The 18,803-nt window shown below is 38.6% G+C and overlaps 1 protein-coding gene across 1 annotated transcript in view; it reads left to right on the top strand.

Moving 5' to 3' along the window:
* The window catches only part of TRBV6-5 (T cell receptor beta variable 6-5), a gene marked incomplete in the record, with an annotated part of 201,106 nt that extends 186,565 nt beyond the window's left edge, over window positions 1–14,541 (top strand). The window contains 5 exon segments of the mRNA XM_040651368.2: window positions 6,216–6,254; window positions 11,860–12,195; window positions 12,495–12,512; window positions 13,170–13,276; window positions 14,363–14,541. Coding sequence (XP_040507302.1) covers window positions 6,216–6,254; window positions 11,860–12,195; window positions 12,495–12,512; window positions 13,170–13,276; window positions 14,363–14,374 — 512 coding nt within the window.
* Window positions 14,542–18,803: the final 4,262 nt, after the last annotated feature.

Genomic DNA, 18,803 nt, shown 5'->3' with positions numbered 1-18,803 from the left:
TATTCTTGTGGCTACTGAATACGGCAGGGAAGGAGCAGATTTCTGGTACTTTGCTTCTCTCACCATAGATGCCGAGTAGGCTGCTTGAAGTTGCACCAGGACACGGGCTCCATTTATCTTCCTGATTTTTAAAAAGTCTACGTTCTCTTTCTCTCACAGTTCTGAGCAGGAAAAGTGCACTTTTCTCCTCTATTTTTCTGTATTTTTTTCCATCTACTTTCTCAGCCTTGACCTCTTGCAGAAAATAATTTAACATTGCCTATATCAACGCTGATCTGTTGAGCAATTTGGAATCCCAGAGTAAAACTACTTTTTCCATCTGCCACTGCAAACTCTGATAGCAAACTGTAGAAATACCCACCAGAATACATTCCTTTAAATATTCCCATCTTAAAGAACTTAGTAACTGACAAAAGCAACACAAGGACTTTGTGGGTTATAATCTGATGATGTACATTAACTGCACCAGTTGTATTTGGAGTTGGTACTGTAATCAAAGTTATGCACAAGCAGCTGTGATTTTGCCCATGTTCTTAATGAGAAGTGTATTTGAAAATTTCCCTTGTGTTAGTGATATATATTATATATACATAGATGATTTTCAAATGAGAGTAGGGGTTATAGATAACAAGAAATCATGAAAGTAATCTTACTGCGATGAGAATGGAATGAAAGAACTGTGATACATTTTCTCTGAGATGAGTGAAGAGTGTAAGACAGGGCACTTAGTATTATAAAGTATGCATATTAAAATACATTCAATGACAATACTAAGAGGAACAGTCTATCTGTTATGCAAATACTAGAAGGCTCATCCACTGCTGATATTATGTTCTAGCAAATAAAGTGGGGTCCCAAGCTTCAGAATCTTGCATGCCCCACTATCAGTGACTGGTCGAATGAGGACCCAGGAACAGCTACCAGGCAGACTATGTACGAGGTCAATTGCTGGGAAACTGATAGTGTATATGTGTGGGTCTCAGTGTATGTGTGTGTGCAGGGGTGGGGAGGGGGGGCAGAACTGAAGTTTTGTATCTGTGAAAGGGAGGGAGGGTCTGTACCAGGAAGCAGAGTGAGGCTGTAGTCTTCAGGGTTTCGTATGTCCCTCTACAAGGATGTGAGGAGACCAAAGATTTAGGGCCAGCTCCTGAATAGCCTGTGTGTCCAAGGTCAGCTACTGGAGGGATTCACACTGTATATAGTTTCTGTTAGCAGACCTTTATCCTGATCAGCCAGAGGAGAAAAGGGTGATGCAGCTGTTGATGTTTGTGCTTGCATGGCGCTAAGTTTTTTTCTTTGTGTTAATTTGCATGACTGGCTTCTGTGGCTGGTAGATAAGCACCAAACAAGTGTTTGCTCACTCCTGCCAGCAGTGAGATAGGAGAGAGAATTGGAGAAAAAATAAAACTCATAGGCTGAGGTAGTTTGATAGGACAAAAAAGGAAGGTAAAACAATCAAAATAATAATAACAAAAGAATAACAAAAAAGAAAAAAAGTGATGCACAACATAATTGGTCACCACCTACTGCCCATTGTTCAGCAATGGAGCACCACCATTGCCGCTGGCCAATTCCTCTGTTTTTTGTCAGATGTTCTGGAATATCCCTTTGGCCAGCTTGGGTCAGCTGTCCTGATTCTGTCCTCTCCTATCGTTTTTTGCACCCCCAGCCTCCTCACAGGCAGGGCAATGAAATAAGCTGAAAAGTCCTTGACTTAATGTAAGCACTACTCAACATTAAAATATTGGTTTGTTACCAACACAATTCTCATTCAAATTTCAAAATATAGTATCATAACAGCTACTAGGAAGAAAATTAACTCTGTGCCAGGGAAAGCCAGGACACTGGCTCTGTCGATGTGTATATTTGTATAATGTGTTTGGGTTTTTTTGTTTGTTTGTTTGTTTTGTTTTTTGACAATATATTATTTCTAGTAGATGGAACTTGGAACAGGGAATGGCAGCAGTTTAGTTTCTATTGGACTGTTAGATTCAATAACAACAAATAAAACAGTTGGAACTTAGAATCATAGAATCACCAAGGTTGGAAAAGTCCTCCAAAATCATCCAGTACAACCATCTACCTACCACAAATATTTCCCCACAAAACCATGACCCCTAGTACAACAACTAAACATTTCTTGAACATCTCTAGGGATGGGGACTCAATCACCTCCCTAGGCTGCTCACGCCAGTGTTTGGCCACTCTTTCAGAGAAGAACTTTTTCCTAAAATTCAACCTGAGCAATCCTTTGGTGCAACATGAGGCCATTCCCTTCTAGTCCTACATGAAAGAAGAGGCTGACCCCCACCTCACCGCAACCTCTTTTCAGGTAGTTGTAGAGGGTGATATGGTCTCTCCTGAGCCTACTCCTCTCCTGACTAAAAAATCCTAGTTCCCTCAGCCTAAGCACAATGATCCAGCATGTCCAGATCCCTCTGTAGGGCTTTCCTACTCCAAGGCAGATGGAGACTTCCTTCCAACTTGGCATCATCTGCAAAGTTGGATGCAGATGATGCAAGTCATTCCTACTACAGATAGCGTTTGAAGCTCATTCTGAGTCACTTCTCTACAAAACAGCTGAGGACTCCTGAGAAATTTAATTACCTGATGAAGCCCCTCATCATTCTCTAGCTTTGCCTTCTGTGTCTTACTCCTAGGCATTATTAGCTGTCTGAGAAACTGACAAGGAACAGCAAGGACTAGTTGGGAAAGGAAGCCAGGAACCAAGGGTGACCACAACTCAGGCAGTTTTTTCATTACCGAGGACATGACTCACTGCACCTGCACAAATCAAGTAGAGTTTCAAGAAAGGTGAACAGTGAACCAGATGGAGAATAAATCCAGGATGTCCAGTCAGGAGCAAAAGAAGACAGGAACAGGATAAGCTGTAGTTCAGAGACAGGACTGGAAAGAAGGATACAGTGTGGATTCACAGAATCACAAAATGATTGAGGTTGGAAGAAATCTCTGGAGATCAGTTAGTTCAACTCCCCTGCTCAAGCAGGATCAAGGATCAGGTTGACATGTTGCCCAGGATCATGTCTAGATGGATTTTAATTGTCTCCAAGAATGGCAATTCCACAACCTCCCTGTGCAACCTACTCCAGTGTTCAGTCACAATTAGAAAAAAAATGAATAAAAAGTGTTTCCTGATACTCAGATATACCCTTCTGTGTTTCCGTTTGTGCTAATTTCTTCTTGTCCTGTCACTGGACACCACTGAAAACAGCCTGGCTCTTTCTTCTGCAAACCATTCATCATATATTTGTGTACAAAGATGAGATTCCTCCTTGAGCCTTCTCCTCTCCAGGCTAAAGTTCCAGCTCTCAGTTTTTCCATATAGGAGAAATGCTCCTGTTCCTTAATCAACTTTGTGGCCCTTCACTGAACTCTCTCCAATATCTGCATCTGTCTCTTGTACTGTGTAACCCAGAATTGAATACAGCAGTCCAGATATGGCCTTATCAAATCACCTCCTTCATTCTGATGGCAAGACTCCTAATGCAGTCCAGAACACTATTATTTTTCTTTGCTACAAGGGCATGTTGCTGTGCATAAACTCGTGGTTCAAAGTCTGTCCAAGAGACAAGACCAAAGACATGAAAATCTACACTGTGCCTATGAGGGGTACATCTAGAAGACAAGCTATCAACAACGTAGGTGCATGGTTCACTCAGAGGGCACAATCAGACAGGACTAGATAGAGTTTCACCTACAGCATAGCTCACACAAGAATTGAAGGCCTAGGTCTAATCTTAAATGGATGTCGTGGTCTCATGTACGGAGGGTAGAGGCCGAGATCCTAAGTTAAGGCAATCAGGTACACCACACCTATTGGCACACTCAGACTCTGACAGAAAGCATCAATGTGAAGCCTGCCTAAAATTACCACTCAGATAAAATTTTGCTTTGACTACATTTTTCCTGTTCTTAGAGGACTGTAGGTGGTACACATAGAGAATGAAAACACAGATCATAGTTATGGGTAAGATTTTCAGGCTGCATCCACCAAAACTGATAAAAAGTTTTCAGCCTAGTTACATACAATAGTGGGAAGATGGAAATTAATTGTTACCTAGGTGAAAAATATGAATTGGCTTCAGATATGGACAAAATCAAAGAGGTCAATCTAGTGAGACATGACTAAGGAGGCCAGTGTTGACTTATGCCAGCCATCTAAGCCAGAGAACAGTAAACAGTTGAGACAAGAGTTCCTTCAGGTAGACACATTAATGAATATCCAATACTATAGAGGACTGATCCTGAGTTGTGCATTATGAGCCAGGTGACCTCAAAGGACGTAGAAACACCAACAAGTGAGTGTCCTGTTCACCCAAGCCCAGGGTGCTGGCCACAACTTCTAATGGAGAGTCTGACTGCTGTGTTTGCTGTACAGAGCATGTATGTGCATGTGCATGTCAGAAACCTTAGGATAAAAACTTCTGTCCAGCTGTCATACCCATTTTAATATATTAGTAAATTTATTTTAGGTACTATGTCACTTGATGGTGTTGTTTTCTTCTTGTGACTACCTTATCCCTAAATACCCCATGATGACAACTACAATCATCTTTTTTAGTGCACCTGTGCTGTTTGTCCTCTTACTGGTATTTAGCATCTGCTTGATATGCTCATATGCATCTGTGTCTTTCTAGTTTTCAGTCTGCCACAGCCATCTTCCTGCTTCTTAACAGATATATATACAAGATCGGATTGCTGAGTGGTAATGTGTTGGAGGAGACAAATAGCACAGTACAATTCAGCATGCAGAGATATAGAAGTATTTCTATCCCAACAATTGTCTTTGAAATACTGTCACACAGTCAAGACCATTGATTTTCCACACTACAGTTGGTATAAGCATAGACTTACAAGTATTTTCTAAAATTTGTCCTCAGTCTCTCAAGGTAGACCTAAAGAAAGCATCATCTTCTGTCATCATAAGAACACTGGCAGGAAAGTCTGATGCATTTCTTTGGAAGGCTTTTACAGAAACACTCCTTGAGAAGGGTAAACCGATGCTCCTGAGGAGTACACTCAGCCAGAATGGATAGACAAAAGATAGAGATCCCTCTCCTCTTGGTACCCAGAAGTCATCAACATGAAAATCTTTTGATCCCATAATGAAATCCTGGCAGTGTTCCTATTTTTCTTCACATGGAAAGATTTGTAGTCTAGACTTCACTGCAGCCCATGTAAGTAGAAGAAGCATTTTCACTGCAGCCCATGTAAGTAGAAGAAGCATTTTGCTTATTCCATCATTGATTTATAGATATTTCCACCATGAGAGGACACCATTCATACAGAAATCAGCAGGTGTTCAATCATTAACTAATGGCCACGTGGGAACCATACTGCTTCGCACAGTATTTATCTGCTCCCACATGGAGTCCTTTAAGATTCTGTCTGGTTGGGGTTTGAGGAGAGATGAATAAAATAATAACACAAGAAAAATAAAATAAAACAAAACAATTTTGACAGGTTTACAACACTGTTCTTGCATAGAAAAAAAGCACTAAGTCAGGTAAGTAACTTTTAGGAAGAGAGCTACAAGAATGCCTACTACATCTAACCTCCACTCCCACATTATCCTTTTTAAAATATATCCAACAGTGTACTCCTTTGGATGTAGTTTGGACTAGTTTCGAGCAGAGTTTGGTGCTGGGACCCTAGCAGCAGTACCAGGTGAAGAAAAGAAGCCTATGCTTTTAACAAATACATAGGGTTTTTTTTGTTTTGTTTTGTTTCGTTTTGTTTTTGAAAATGGGTATTAAAGGGCTGTATGAAAATTAGGCAGGAGGGAAGTTGAGGGAAGTAAGTGCAGGACAGGTGGAAGGGTGAGTTCCAGAAATTCAACTCCTCATTAGCAGAGCTTAGTGATGGCATTAAGAGGAGAGATTCACTGTTTCTGCTTTTATTTACAAAAGATGCCTCAGACTGAATTCTGAAACTAATGCTGAGAAGCAGGATACAGAAATGAATAGTTACCTCCTAGATAGGCTGGGTTTGCTGGATACAGTACCTCCTGAAGTAATATTCTGTATATTTCTGCAAAAAGTACATTTTTTTTCTAATAGAGATGAGAGCAGAAAGGTTCCTTCTGTGTGTGATCTAGTGCAAGATATGATATATCCTGATATCATAGAGGTTTTATGTGCTGTTGATAGTGGCAGACAATTCTGGTACTTCTTGAAAATACTGTGCAAACACACCACTGAACTTTGGACAGGGCACTCGTCTGACAGTGCTTGGTAAGTCTTCTCTGTATGTTTATTTGTTACTCTAGGATGAAATTGACTCATTTTTTCCTGCTCTGTGCTTGTCATCTCCCTCACCTTCTCAAAATCCTTTACTTTGAAACAGGAGGGAATATCATACTGAAGAAGTTTAGTTTAGTTGGTGCTCTGATTACAGCTGTTACTTATGTAGTCTCATAGCTGGTTGAATCAAAAAGGAGAATTTTCTCCTGAGAAACTGCTATTCACAAGAATGCTTATATGGGTCAAAGTTACAAGGCACGAACAAAAGGAGGCCCTTTTGACATCATCTACTAAACAATTTAATGGTCCTCAATAATTTACATAAAATCTTAGTGTTTTTTGTCCACATAGGAAGGAAACTTGAATTGATTTCTTTTCACACAAACTCAGACTACGAAAAGCATCGCAGTAATTTGAACTTTGGCTTAATAATATTTTAGAAATAAGTGTTTGCAAAAATTTTTAACTGTGCTTAAGCAGTGACCTAAAAGTTTAGAGCAGATACCAATTGGACTGTTAGAAGTAAGGAAATGCCATTTACAATGTATGTTTGAAATTAAAGACAGAACCACTACTTAGAAGAATTCTGTCTTTCAGCTATGTTCAGTCAAGCATGTTTAAGTTATTCTGTGTACAGTGAGTGGGATGATCAAGCTACAGTTACTATTTTCAGAACTATTTTTTTCTGCTGTATTTGCACTTGTAATTGTAAAACATGTTCCTAAGTATTTTTTTTCTTCTGGGAGAATCAATGCTATATGAAAAAATAAAGAAGGGGGAAAAAGAAAAAGAGAAACACAGACAGGAAAGTATGAGTGAGAAAGCCCATAGAAGAAAGAACAAGATGAAGAGAATTTATTGAGTTGTTCTGATTCTTGAACTAAAACTCACTAACTGGAGATAAGGGCACTAATACTCTGTTCAGGAGTTGAAAGATAGATTAGTTATTTCCTGTATCCAAATTTCATAGATGTCAGAAGCTTCAGATGGGAGAAGGAGAAGTGGAAAGCATATGGAGTCTTTTCTGTCTCACTATTCTAGGTAAGAAAAAATGCATAACGGAAAATCTTGAATTAGGTGTTTCAGGAAAGACAGACCAAGAAAGACGCAGTTAGCAGGGACTCTGAAGAAGAAGGGGACAAATTAAACAATTCATTTTTATTAGATTTCCCATGGAAAATGATATTTTTATATTAATCTGTTATAATAATAAATCTGTAGCAAGTAAGCAAGATTAATATAAGAAATTGGAGTCAGAATGGTGAGACAGGAATCAAAGAAGAGACATCAAGCCAGATAAGACATGTTCTGGAAGAACATATATTGCCTCTAAAGTGCAGAACTTCTACAGACTCTATCCATTGTTCACTTAATAGTCTGGTTGTCTTCCACTAGAAATAAATTATATTCCTGACCAAATCTTTCTCCTAGAATTAGATTGTCTCTAGAATAAACCAATCTTTATGATTCCTTCTTATTCCTATGTTATTCCTATCTCCTGTTGTCATATCCAGATAGAATGTGTGTCTATGGGACTAGGAGCGATGTACTTTTACTCAAAAGTAATTGGCGAAAGACATGGAGGCTGGAGGGAAAGAAAGTGAGAGTGTCTCCAAAAAGTGGATGGATCTCACATTATGTACCTTTATTCTTAAACAGTTTGAGGATATATCAATGTCAAAGTGCAGTAGTAGACAATAGAGTGTTTTATTAATGACAGACAAATGAGTAGTCATTTTTATGCTTTCATCCAAATCATCATTAGAACAAAATGCAGAATATTTAATGAAGTACCGTAGAGATTGCTGATAGACCTTCTTTTCAGTATGTCTTTGGGTACTACTGTACCAAAATAAATAAATAAATAAATAAAATCAAATGTGAACTTTTAACATGTTGATCACTGCACAGGAGTGAGAAGTTTTGATATTACACTGTGAGGCTGTGTTATGTTAATATCCAGTATTTTGGAGAAGGAACAAAAGTAACAGTTCTGGGTAAGTGGGAATCATGAGAAGTGTGTGTTTTGTTGTGCAAGGGGAAAGATTCTAGGGACGTAACAATGATAAGCAAGGAGGGAATTCAGTAGATTCAGATGAAGGATCCTCTCTTCAGAATGTCTATTATTATCCTCTATAGTTAGCACAGACTAGAATAGAATATAAAAATTCCATCTGTATGGAATCCCAACAGAATGCAGTATGAAAGTAATTCCAATTCTTTCTGGAACACAGAAAGATGTATATGATGTATAAGGATATTTGGTGAAAATGGCCGTATTTATCAAGCTTACCAAAAATATCTGGATAAACCTCATGCTCACATATACTTTTAGAGTGGTTTTAGTGGACCTCGATTAGAGTGATTAAGAGAGAGATTTGGGGGTGGGCATTTTAAAGTATATATTCTGGAGTAGTATTGAAGTTAAGAGTTTTGTGTAAGATAGAAAGAGATATACCAAATACTAGAGAGTTCCTTTAAGATTCTGAAATAAAAAGTAAGTGAATTTTTGGTGGGAATTTAATTGGCAAAACCTGGTGATCCTCACTTGGATTCACTTAGAGAACACAGAAAGAAAAGAGACAGGCAACACAACACATTTAATAATAGGTAAGAAGAAGGGAATTGTGGTGCCGAAGAAAGTGTGTATGCGCATGAGTGAATGAACCTACTGTGCTCTGGCTCTTCTGAAAACACGCTAAGAAAACCAGTTAAAAGATACAGGTAGTGTGCTAACTAGAACCAGTTTGAGAGAAAGTGACCTGCATGTCCACCAACAGGAAAACTGGGAAAATGCAATTTCTCTCAAATTAGGCAATCTAATACTGACCCTGGACTGTACCATTGGATCCAGAGAACAAAAACAAGAATCCAAACGTTAAAATGCTAGTTTCATTGAAATGAGTGATTAATCTTCAACAAATTTCACTATTTTCAATATTTTACTTCTTAGTTTCAATCAGACATCTCTTTACACTACTTAGAGTTGTTAAAGTTATTTTTACCATGTCTGGCTGTCCATCTGCTGTCTGGCTATTAAGATTTCATAAGGATTCCTATCAGACAAATGGGGAAAGAGGAAAAAAGGAGAAGGAAATGGTCAAATGAATCTGAGAAAGAAAATAAGGAATAATTGAAAATGCTAACAAGAGAGATAATTTTGTAATATCATCCACAAGGGCATAAGAAAAGGTAAATGTGGATTAAACAAGGTATGTCACAAAAAATTTCTGTAATGGGAAATTTTACACACATATACACACAAAACCACAGCATTCAAGTATTTACAGTGTCAGATATAGGCAAGTAGATTTAGGGTCTACAATTTAACTCTGTTTTTCTCTGATCTCCATTCTTTTCCATGTTGACATCAATTTATGCAAGGAAAAGTAAGATAAATTTTTAATAGAAAAGATGGAGCTGACAAGTCCTGTGACATGTGAGTGAGAAGCACAGTTGAAATCCCGTTGGCTTTTTTTTTTTACGATATAATGAACTTCACAATATTTTTTTTGGCACCAAGTTAAGACACCAAGGATATAGTCTGCTTTTTTATTTTCAGGATGAGTAGAAGTGGAATCACTATTGCAGAATCAAGCCTTCACAATTTAAATCCATATTTTACTCAGTAGGTGGTAAAGGAAGATTTATTCATAGAATCATAGAATGTCTTGGGTTGGAAGGAACCTCAAGGATCATCACCTCCCTGCCACAGGCAAGGTTGTCAACTGCTAGAAAAAAGTACTACATCAGGTTGCCCAAGACCTGATTCAGTTCAGCCTTGAATGCCTCCAGGGCATCCACAGCCATTCTTGACAACCTGTTCCAGCACCTCACCACCCTCTCTGTGAAAAACTTTCCCCTGACATCTAATCTAAATCTTCCCTCCTTTCGTTTAAAACCATTACCCCTTGGCCTATTGCTATCTACCTGCATAAAAAGTTGTTTTCCCTTCTGTTTATAATCTCCCTTTAAATATTTGAAGGCCATAATGAGATCTCGCCACAGCCTTCTCTTCTCCAGACTGAACAAGCCCAGCTCCTTCAGCCTATCTTCATAGGAAAGGTGTTCAAACCCTCTGATCATCTTTGTGGTCCCTCTATGGACCCCAGTGTCTTTCCTGAACTGGGGATCCCAGACCTGGATGCAGTACTCCAGATGGGGCCTCATGAAGGTAGAGTGGAGAGGGATGAGTGGGGAAGAGTAACCTCCCTTGCCCTTCTAGCCACTTATCTTTTGATGCAGCTCAGGATACTGTTGGCCTTCCAGGATACAAGTGTGCACTACTGGCTCATGACAAGTTTTTCATCTACCAAAACTCCTAAGTCCTTTTCAGCAGGGCTACTCTCAAAGAATTCTTATCTCTGTATGTATATATATCTCTGATTACCCAGACCCAAGTGCAAAACTTTGCTTTGTTGAACCTCATTATGTTCACACGGGCCCACCATTTGAATTTTTCAAGGTTCCTCTGAATGGCATCCCTTCCTTCTGCTGTCTCAACTGTACAACTCAGCTTGGTGAAATCACCAAACGTGCTGAGGGTGCACTTGATCCCATCATCTATGTCATCGATAAAAATGTTAAAGAGTGCCAGTCCAAAGACAGACCCCTGGAGGACATCGCTTGTCACCAGCCTCCACCTAGACATACAGCCATTAACCACAACCTTCTGGCTGAGACCTTCCAAACAATTTCTTATCCATCAAATAGTCCACCCTTCAAATCTCTATTTCTATATTCTATTACATTACTTTTACTATTTTTTTTAATATTGCTACATCTTGTCATTTTGCTCTACATATGAGCAATATTTTGTGACATAAATTGAACTGCCTGACATGGCTTACTATTTCTTTGCCAAAAAAAACAAACCAGAACAACAACAACAAAATACACATTCACTCACGGATCTTTTGAGAAACTGTAGTTTAAAACTACGTAGATTATAGGTCTGCAGTATTCAATCTATTTGCTTGATTGTCTCTTTTTATTTTTAAAACTGTAGGACAAGGATGGCTTAAAGTGAAACCAGGCAAGACATTTCAGAAAAGTCTTCACTCAAAACCCAATGAAAAGAGCATACATAGACATTCAATAGAGGGTGAAGTCAGAGGATCAGTTTGGATCCTACTCATTGTCCAGCTTAGTGCAAAAGACCAGAGAATTTTTGTTGTTGTTGTTGTTGTTTGTTTTTTGTTTTTTAATTAGCAGCTCAGCTTTATTAACTTTAGTTATCTGGACAGTATCCAGAAAAGAAGTTTTATACACACTCTGTATATTTTCATTTTGAATACTTGAGCCACATTCTACTAAAATTCTATATTGATTTTTATTCAAATGGCATATATAGCATAGCATATTTAGTATACACTATACAAAGATATTGTAATCAAATGTGCATATAATTGTCTTTTAGCCTGAAGTCCGTGGGCTTGCACACTCAGCTCTATAGTTCTTATTTAATCTTGAATTCACCATCCAGCCTCCAATGAAAATACTTCTGCAAAAACATATTAACAAACAAAAACCACTATGGTTTGTTATTTGTTAAATCATTCATGGAGGCTCTGGGTCACACTGCTTTCTCTTTCAGGGAAGAACAGTGAAATCATAGAACCAGATGTGGTCATCTTTTCACCATCAAAGCAAGAGATTCAAGAGAAGAAGAAGGCCACACTGGTATGCCTGGCCTCTGGTTTCTTCCCTGATCACCTCAATTTAGTCTGGAAGGTGAATGGTGTGAAGAGGACAGAAGGAGTGGGGACAGATGAGATTTCCACATCAAATGGGAGCACTTACTCATTGACCAGCAGACTGAGAATCTCAGCCCAAGAGTGGTTCAACCCTCTGAATCGTTTTGAGTGTATTGCCAATTTTTTTAAGAATGGAACACAGCAATCAATACAAAAAATCATCTATGGTGATACTGGTGAGTAAGACATATGGAGCTCATCCTTTGTAGGCTCCTTTCTCCAGGGCAATTAGTCATTCTTTCAAGTATGTTTCTTGGAATTCTAGTACATTTAACTAGATCTGTCAGTAACTAGAAAATTGAGAACGATCAAAAGAATCTGATCATGTTTTTCTCCAAATTGGCTAAAAGCCCTATAATTCTCATTCCCACACACACCCTTTATTATACAAGGAATTGAATAAACACAAGGAAAGATGTTCTGTTTAATATCTGAACTCAATTAATAATTCCTATTTCTTTCTTTCTGCATTTAGGCTGTGATATCTTCAAAGGTAAGTTATTGATTTTTTTCCCTTCTTGACAATTAGTCTCTTCATTTATGCAAAAAAGTGCTCACTGAAAGATGTGTCTTATGTACAGGCATCTTGATGAATACTGTGTTTGTTTTTCCCGTCAGACACTTCCATTTATACTTGTGTATACAGATGCAGGTACATGTATATACATATACATTCATGTTCTTATGTATGAATGTATGAACATTCAACTTTTGTCTGTTCTCATGAAACCTTCCATGAGACTGAAAGCCAAAACTGAAAATTTTAGTATTAAGATATCACTGAGAGCAACACAGTTATATATACCCTGAAGATAAATGCTGATTTTCTAGTGAAAAGTTAGGTTACTGACTTTACTAAGTCATTCTGCAGCATGTTGTCTGCTTAGATACTCTGCAAAATTAGAATAACTGATATTCCTATGTGAAAGACTCCAATCCAATTTGTCCCCCAAATTCTCTTTATTTGGACAATTTCCTAATCAGTTCCACCATTATGAATGCAAAATAAATAAATAAACTGAATACAATTAAATGAAGATTGCGCAAGTATTCCTAACCAGAAGTTTATAGGTTGAAAAAATAATAACCTTGCCCAGGAAATTTCCTAAAGACATGTTGGGTTTTTATTTTTATTTTTCTCCCATTTCAGAAAACTATCAGAGAAGTGCTACAGCTGGGAAGTTTGTATACATAATGCTCATTTTCAAGAGCATTTTGTATGGGATATTTGTGATGGGGATGATGCTTTGGTACAAGGTGAGGATCGAAGTTCTTGCACTCTGTATATATTTATCCTAAATCATTCTAACTGCACCTGACAAAACTTTGGACAAAATGAGGTCTTGCAACTGATATTTATATAAATCTATCTCTCTTAAATACAACTGAATATCTCATCAATTTTAAGCGAACAAGCTAGCAAGGATGAAGGGAAGGGCTTTAGGAAAAAATGAGGAAATATGAAGGGAGTTATTGCAAAAGGCAATTAATTGAGTATTACCAAAATGTATGATCTCTTTAAAGACAAGAAAAAATGAAAAAAAGAATTGAGAAACAACACATAGGAAAAAAAATAGGAAAGACAAACAAAAGAGGAAAGAAAAAATAACTGTAACTCCAAAAAGAAAAAAGAAAGAAAGAAAGAAAGAAAGAAAGAAAGAAAGAAAGAAAGAAAGAAAGAAAGAAAGAAAGAAAGAAAGAAAGAAAGAAAGAAAGAAAAGCATAAGAGAATTTAATCTATAAGGGAAGAAGAAGGAAAAAAACAAGTGGTTCTGTACAGCTCTACAAATAAGCACCACTGATTTGTTGTTGGAATCAATTCTTTCTCTTCTCTTCTCTTCTCTTCTCTTCTCTTCTCTTCTCTTCTCTTCTCTTCTCTTCTCTTCTCTTCTCTTCTCTTCTCTTCTCTTCTCTTCTCTTCTCTTCTCTTCTCTTCTCTTCTCTTCTCTTCTCTTCTCTTCTCCCCTCCCCTCCCCTCCCCTCCCCTCCCCTCCCCTCCCCTCCCCTCCCCTCCCGTCCTCTCCCCTCCCCTCCCCTCCGCTTCCCTTCCCTTCCCTTCCCTTCCGTTCCCTTCCCTTCCCTCCCCTCCCCTCCGCTTCCCTCCGCTTCCCTTCCCTTCCCTTCCCCTTCCCTTCCCCTTCCCTTCCCTACCCTTTTTCTTCTTTTTCTAGTTCTTCTATTTCTAACAAGAATTGAAACATTAGTAGACTGGCCTGTGGAAAATTTATTTCTTTTCTTCCTTTCTCACTCAAAGATTCACTTACATAACAATCATTGCTTGTATTTCAGTCATTCTCAGTGTCTCGTCCTTAATCTCTTGTTCTTTTTCTTCTTTTTTTTCAGAAAATGTACTAGATATGCTTTGCCTTGAAGAGGAAGACAGATATTATGCAAGTGGAAAGCCTCTAAGCTTCGAACACAAGCTCTGATTTGCTTTAGGAACCAGTAAACAAACTACACGGCAATCTTCACCAATTTTGGCTTGCTTTCAAAATTATCCTCTGATAAAAGTCTATCCTTAATAAGGTTCTCTGTATTTTCCTTTAAAAGCTATGATAGCACAGCAGAAATGTTTGATTTCTGCTCTTCTCTAAGAGTGGAATGGATACAATTGACTCTACAATTGGTGATGTAGAAAAAGAGTACATCTGTGCTTTTAGAGATGAAAACTTGGTGCTCCAACCTAGGTCCTCATGACATATTTTAAAATGCATATGGCATTATAGAAGGAAAAGAAAATCTTCATATCCTCATTATGTGGAGGGAGAGAGGGAGGGTGCAGGTAGGAGAAAGAGAAGGCAGAGGGGAAGGGAGGGGAAGAGAAAGAGTGAGGGTGAGAGAAAGACAGGGAGGGAGAGGAAAAAACAGGGAGAAGAGGGAGTTAAAGGGGGCAGGGGAGAGAGAGGTGAACGGGGATGGAGAGGTAGAGGGAAAGGGGGGGGAGAGGAGGTGGGCGGGAGAAAAGGGGAGAAGGGTGGTAGGGCAGGGGAGGGTGAAGAGAAAGATAGGTGGAGTGGAAAGAGAGGAAGAGGGAGGGGGAATTGTGAGATGAATAGCAGAGGGTGAGGGGAGGTGGGATGGAGGAAGAGAGGGTTAAGAGGAAGAGAGCAAGTGCTGTCCCAAACAGTAAATAATGAAAATAAGCAAGTATTATTTTCAAAAGATAGACCACAATGCCCTCTCCCCTTTCTGGACAGTATATAGACTTGCAAACATTTAAAAAATACTGTCTTTGCTACATGGCAGTATACATATTAAACTGAACTGTTGTGCTGCACATTGTCACAGTGTGTACCTGTAGGAATGGAGAGAGCAGAAAAATGACAGTAGAACACAATTCTCAGGATTATGAGATTATTTTCCTTGAAAAAAAAAAAAAGTTAAATCATGTTTATTGTTTTTAAAATGAAAGACAGAAAGAAGGAGGAGAGGAGACTAAAATAACAACTGGGAAGAGCTGTAGGTGTCAAGCTTAAATGGGAAATATATGTCAAGGAGATTATTGTGAAGAATGAACAGTAAATCCAAGAGATTATTAATCCTTGAGAGTGCTGCTGGAGATCTTTCATCCACTTTGCATCTCATTAAAATATTAGCTTGTGGCACAATTTACACAATCAATGATTCAGAAGCACCTCACTTGGGAATAAATGGAAAACAATGATATATTTTACTCATAGATACATCCTAAATAGAGACAGGAGTAGCACAGGCCAATATATAGGAGTACTGGTGGAATTTTGGAAGTAGAACAATGTGAAAGTAAAAGCAAAGCAAAAGTTATAGGAGACAAAGAAATCCTGAGGGAATAGCCAGGGTCTTCTAGGAGAAAATATAGCCATGGAAAATATCTCCAAAGGCCTCAGCAGAAAAGGTTGCTTCAGGATCATCACAGAAGGTTTTGGGTTGGATAAGACCTTAAAGGTTGTATAGTTCTGATCCCTCCCCCCCCCCCCCACACCTGTCATGGGCAGGGTTACCTTCAAATCTCAATGCCCTGTTCAACCTGGAGTTGAACGTTCCAGGGATGGGGAATCCACTTCTTCCAACAACATGTTCCAGTGCCTTACCAGCTTCATAGTAAATAGTTTCTTGCTAACATCTAATCTAAACCGCCCCTCTTTTAATTTAAAACCATTACCCTTTGTCCCATCGCTATCAGACAGTGTAAATAGTCAGTCTACCTCCTGTTTGTAATCTCCCTTCAAGTGTCAGAAGGCCACTACGACACTACGACAGAAGGTCCTTCTCTTCTTCAGGCTAAAAAAGCCCACCTCCCTCAGCCTGTCTTAATAGGTGAGGTGCTTCAGCCCTCTAATAATTTTCATGGCCCTCCTTTGGGGCCAACATCATAACGTTCTTTTTATGCTGGGGGCCCCAGATCTGGGTGCAATATTCTAGGTGGGGTCTCACAAGAATGGAGTAGTGGGGAAGACTGACCTCCCTCAACCTGCTAACTACAATTCTGATGCAACCCAGGATATGGTTGGTTTTCTTGGTTGTAAACACATTTTGCCAGTTCACATTGAGTTTTTCATCAACCTACACCCACAAGTCCATCTCCTCAGAGCAGATGGTGTGCCTAAATGAGCTTGAAAACCTCTTTAAGTGAACAGCAGTTGAGTTTTAGCTAAAACAGGATGTGGTTTGACATTTACTCAAAAAGATACTTTGATAACTCATTGGCCTCTCTTACCACAGCGACAGCCCAACCTCTCAGGATGAGGCATAAAGGAGCAGCTGTCAGTTCACCATATTACTGTTGAACAGAAATAGCGACATATATGGGTCTTATGAAAGCCAATGGGGTTTTTTGTCTTGTTATCACTCAATCTTGTTGTTGAAGTCTGCAGGTGGCTTTTGCATGTGCAGCTGCTGTTCCTGTTGTGCAACAACAAAAAAATAAAGACTTGCGGGGGGTTGCTGATCTGCTTTAAAAAAAGAAAAAAGAAAAAATGATTTGTAGATGTCTCAAAACAACAAAACAAGATAGACTTGATGAAAATTTTGATGGAAAAAGACTACAGAAGATGTCTCAATACAATTTTCTGTTCAAAATAGATCTAATTCAAAAGCTATATCGTGTTTCTTCGAGGCATTGTCCAGGTGAATTCTGAGTATCATCAAGGACAGAGATGATGATCTCTCTGAGAAACTTCTTCCAGCGCTGAAGCACCATCAAGGGGAAATATTTTTTCCTTACGTCTAATGAGTTTCTCTTGCTGCACGTTGTTCCTACTGCCCTTTCACTGTGCCCCTCTAAAACTTCAACCCTGTTTGTGTTAGGGTCACACAATTAGCTACCCTTTAGTCTACTCTCCAAGCTGAACAAAATTAACTGCCTAAGCATAACTTCTCATTCCCTGAGCATATCTTCTTCTCTAGCTCCCTGATCATTTTAGTGGTGTCCAGCTGAACTCTTTCCAGTTTGTTAATATTTCTCTTGTACTGGGACTGAGGCAGGGTAAGCTGGGGTATATGGAAAGCAGATATAGCTTTGAGATATATCTTCCAAATATCACATTGTGACAGTTGACAGATAATCGTTTGCCCTACAGCATTTGCAGTATAATTTAACACAATTCAAACTGATACGAGAATAATATCAGAATGTGGATGCTGTGTCTGTATTTATTTAATGGCTGCATTCCACATAGGTCACGCTGAAAGCAATGCCATCTGTTTATTTCCATGGAACTTATAACAGGTACAAAAAGCACAATAACATTAACTCAGCTACAAAAACTATTTTTCAGCATAGCCACCACCATCAGCTATGCATTTTCATCATGATGAAAAAGAGTTTGCATGCTGTGCTCATATAAATCTGCACGAGCAGCCATGACGACATTGTTGCTAGCAAAAAGATGCCATTACAGTCCAACTTTCACTGTGTTAACATACACTATTTGGTCTCCTTAATAGATGAATAGGTCCCTTCCAACCCAAACCATTCTATGATTCTACGAATGTTAATAGGTGCTATTTTTTTTTCCTAATGGAGGAATACAGTTCAATATCGTTACTTCATATGCACTTCCATGTCAAATGTCATTTTGCCAGACCACCCCTCTGCTGCCATCTGTGACACGGTAAAAAAATATAATGAAATATAGGCAGGAAGTTTCAACCTCTACCACTAATTTTTACCCCTGATATAGTGGAAAAACATAATAAAAAAAGGAAAAAATATTTTCTGAGTAGCCATCATACATCCTTTATTTAAGCACTTCAAAAACTTCAGACTGGAAAGAGAAAACTCTTATTATTTCAGGACTATCAAATTATGCAGTTGGATTTTACAGTACATCACAAGGATTTGCATGGTGCTCTCTTGCTTGTAAAAAGTTAGGAATTCATCACTGAATGCTTACACCTCAACAGCAATAAACTGCATTAAGAACACAGGGAGAGGGATACTGCTTTAGGATCCTTAACTAGAAAGACACTGCTAGGTATCTGTGTGCGAGACACTTAACATTCTTTGAGCATGTATGAAACATCCCATCAGGAAGAAAACATACAGTAAATAAAATTACATTCACATCCTGCTTGTTCCTCCTTCTACTTTTTTGTCTTCAAAATACAGACGTATTGAACTACAGACTTAGCTCAAAATCAAAGAGAACTTTGAGAATTTGCAAGAAGAAACATCACACAGTTGCCTGAGATGTCCTCATAACTCATCCATGGATGGGAGGGCTAAACTAAATGAACGTAGATTATCTTATAGCTTATCAGGCTGTGGAAAAGGCATAGGTATGATGCATAAATAGATAGATGT

This window comes from Gallus gallus, chromosome 1 (genome assembly GCF_016699485.2).
Source record: "Gallus gallus isolate bGalGal1 chromosome 1, bGalGal1.mat.broiler.GRCg7b, whole genome shotgun sequence".
NCBI lineage: Eukaryota > Metazoa > Chordata > Aves > Galliformes > Phasianidae > Gallus > Gallus gallus.
Note: the sequence above shows the minus strand (reverse complement) of the source record. Positions and strands in the feature narration are given on the sequence as shown.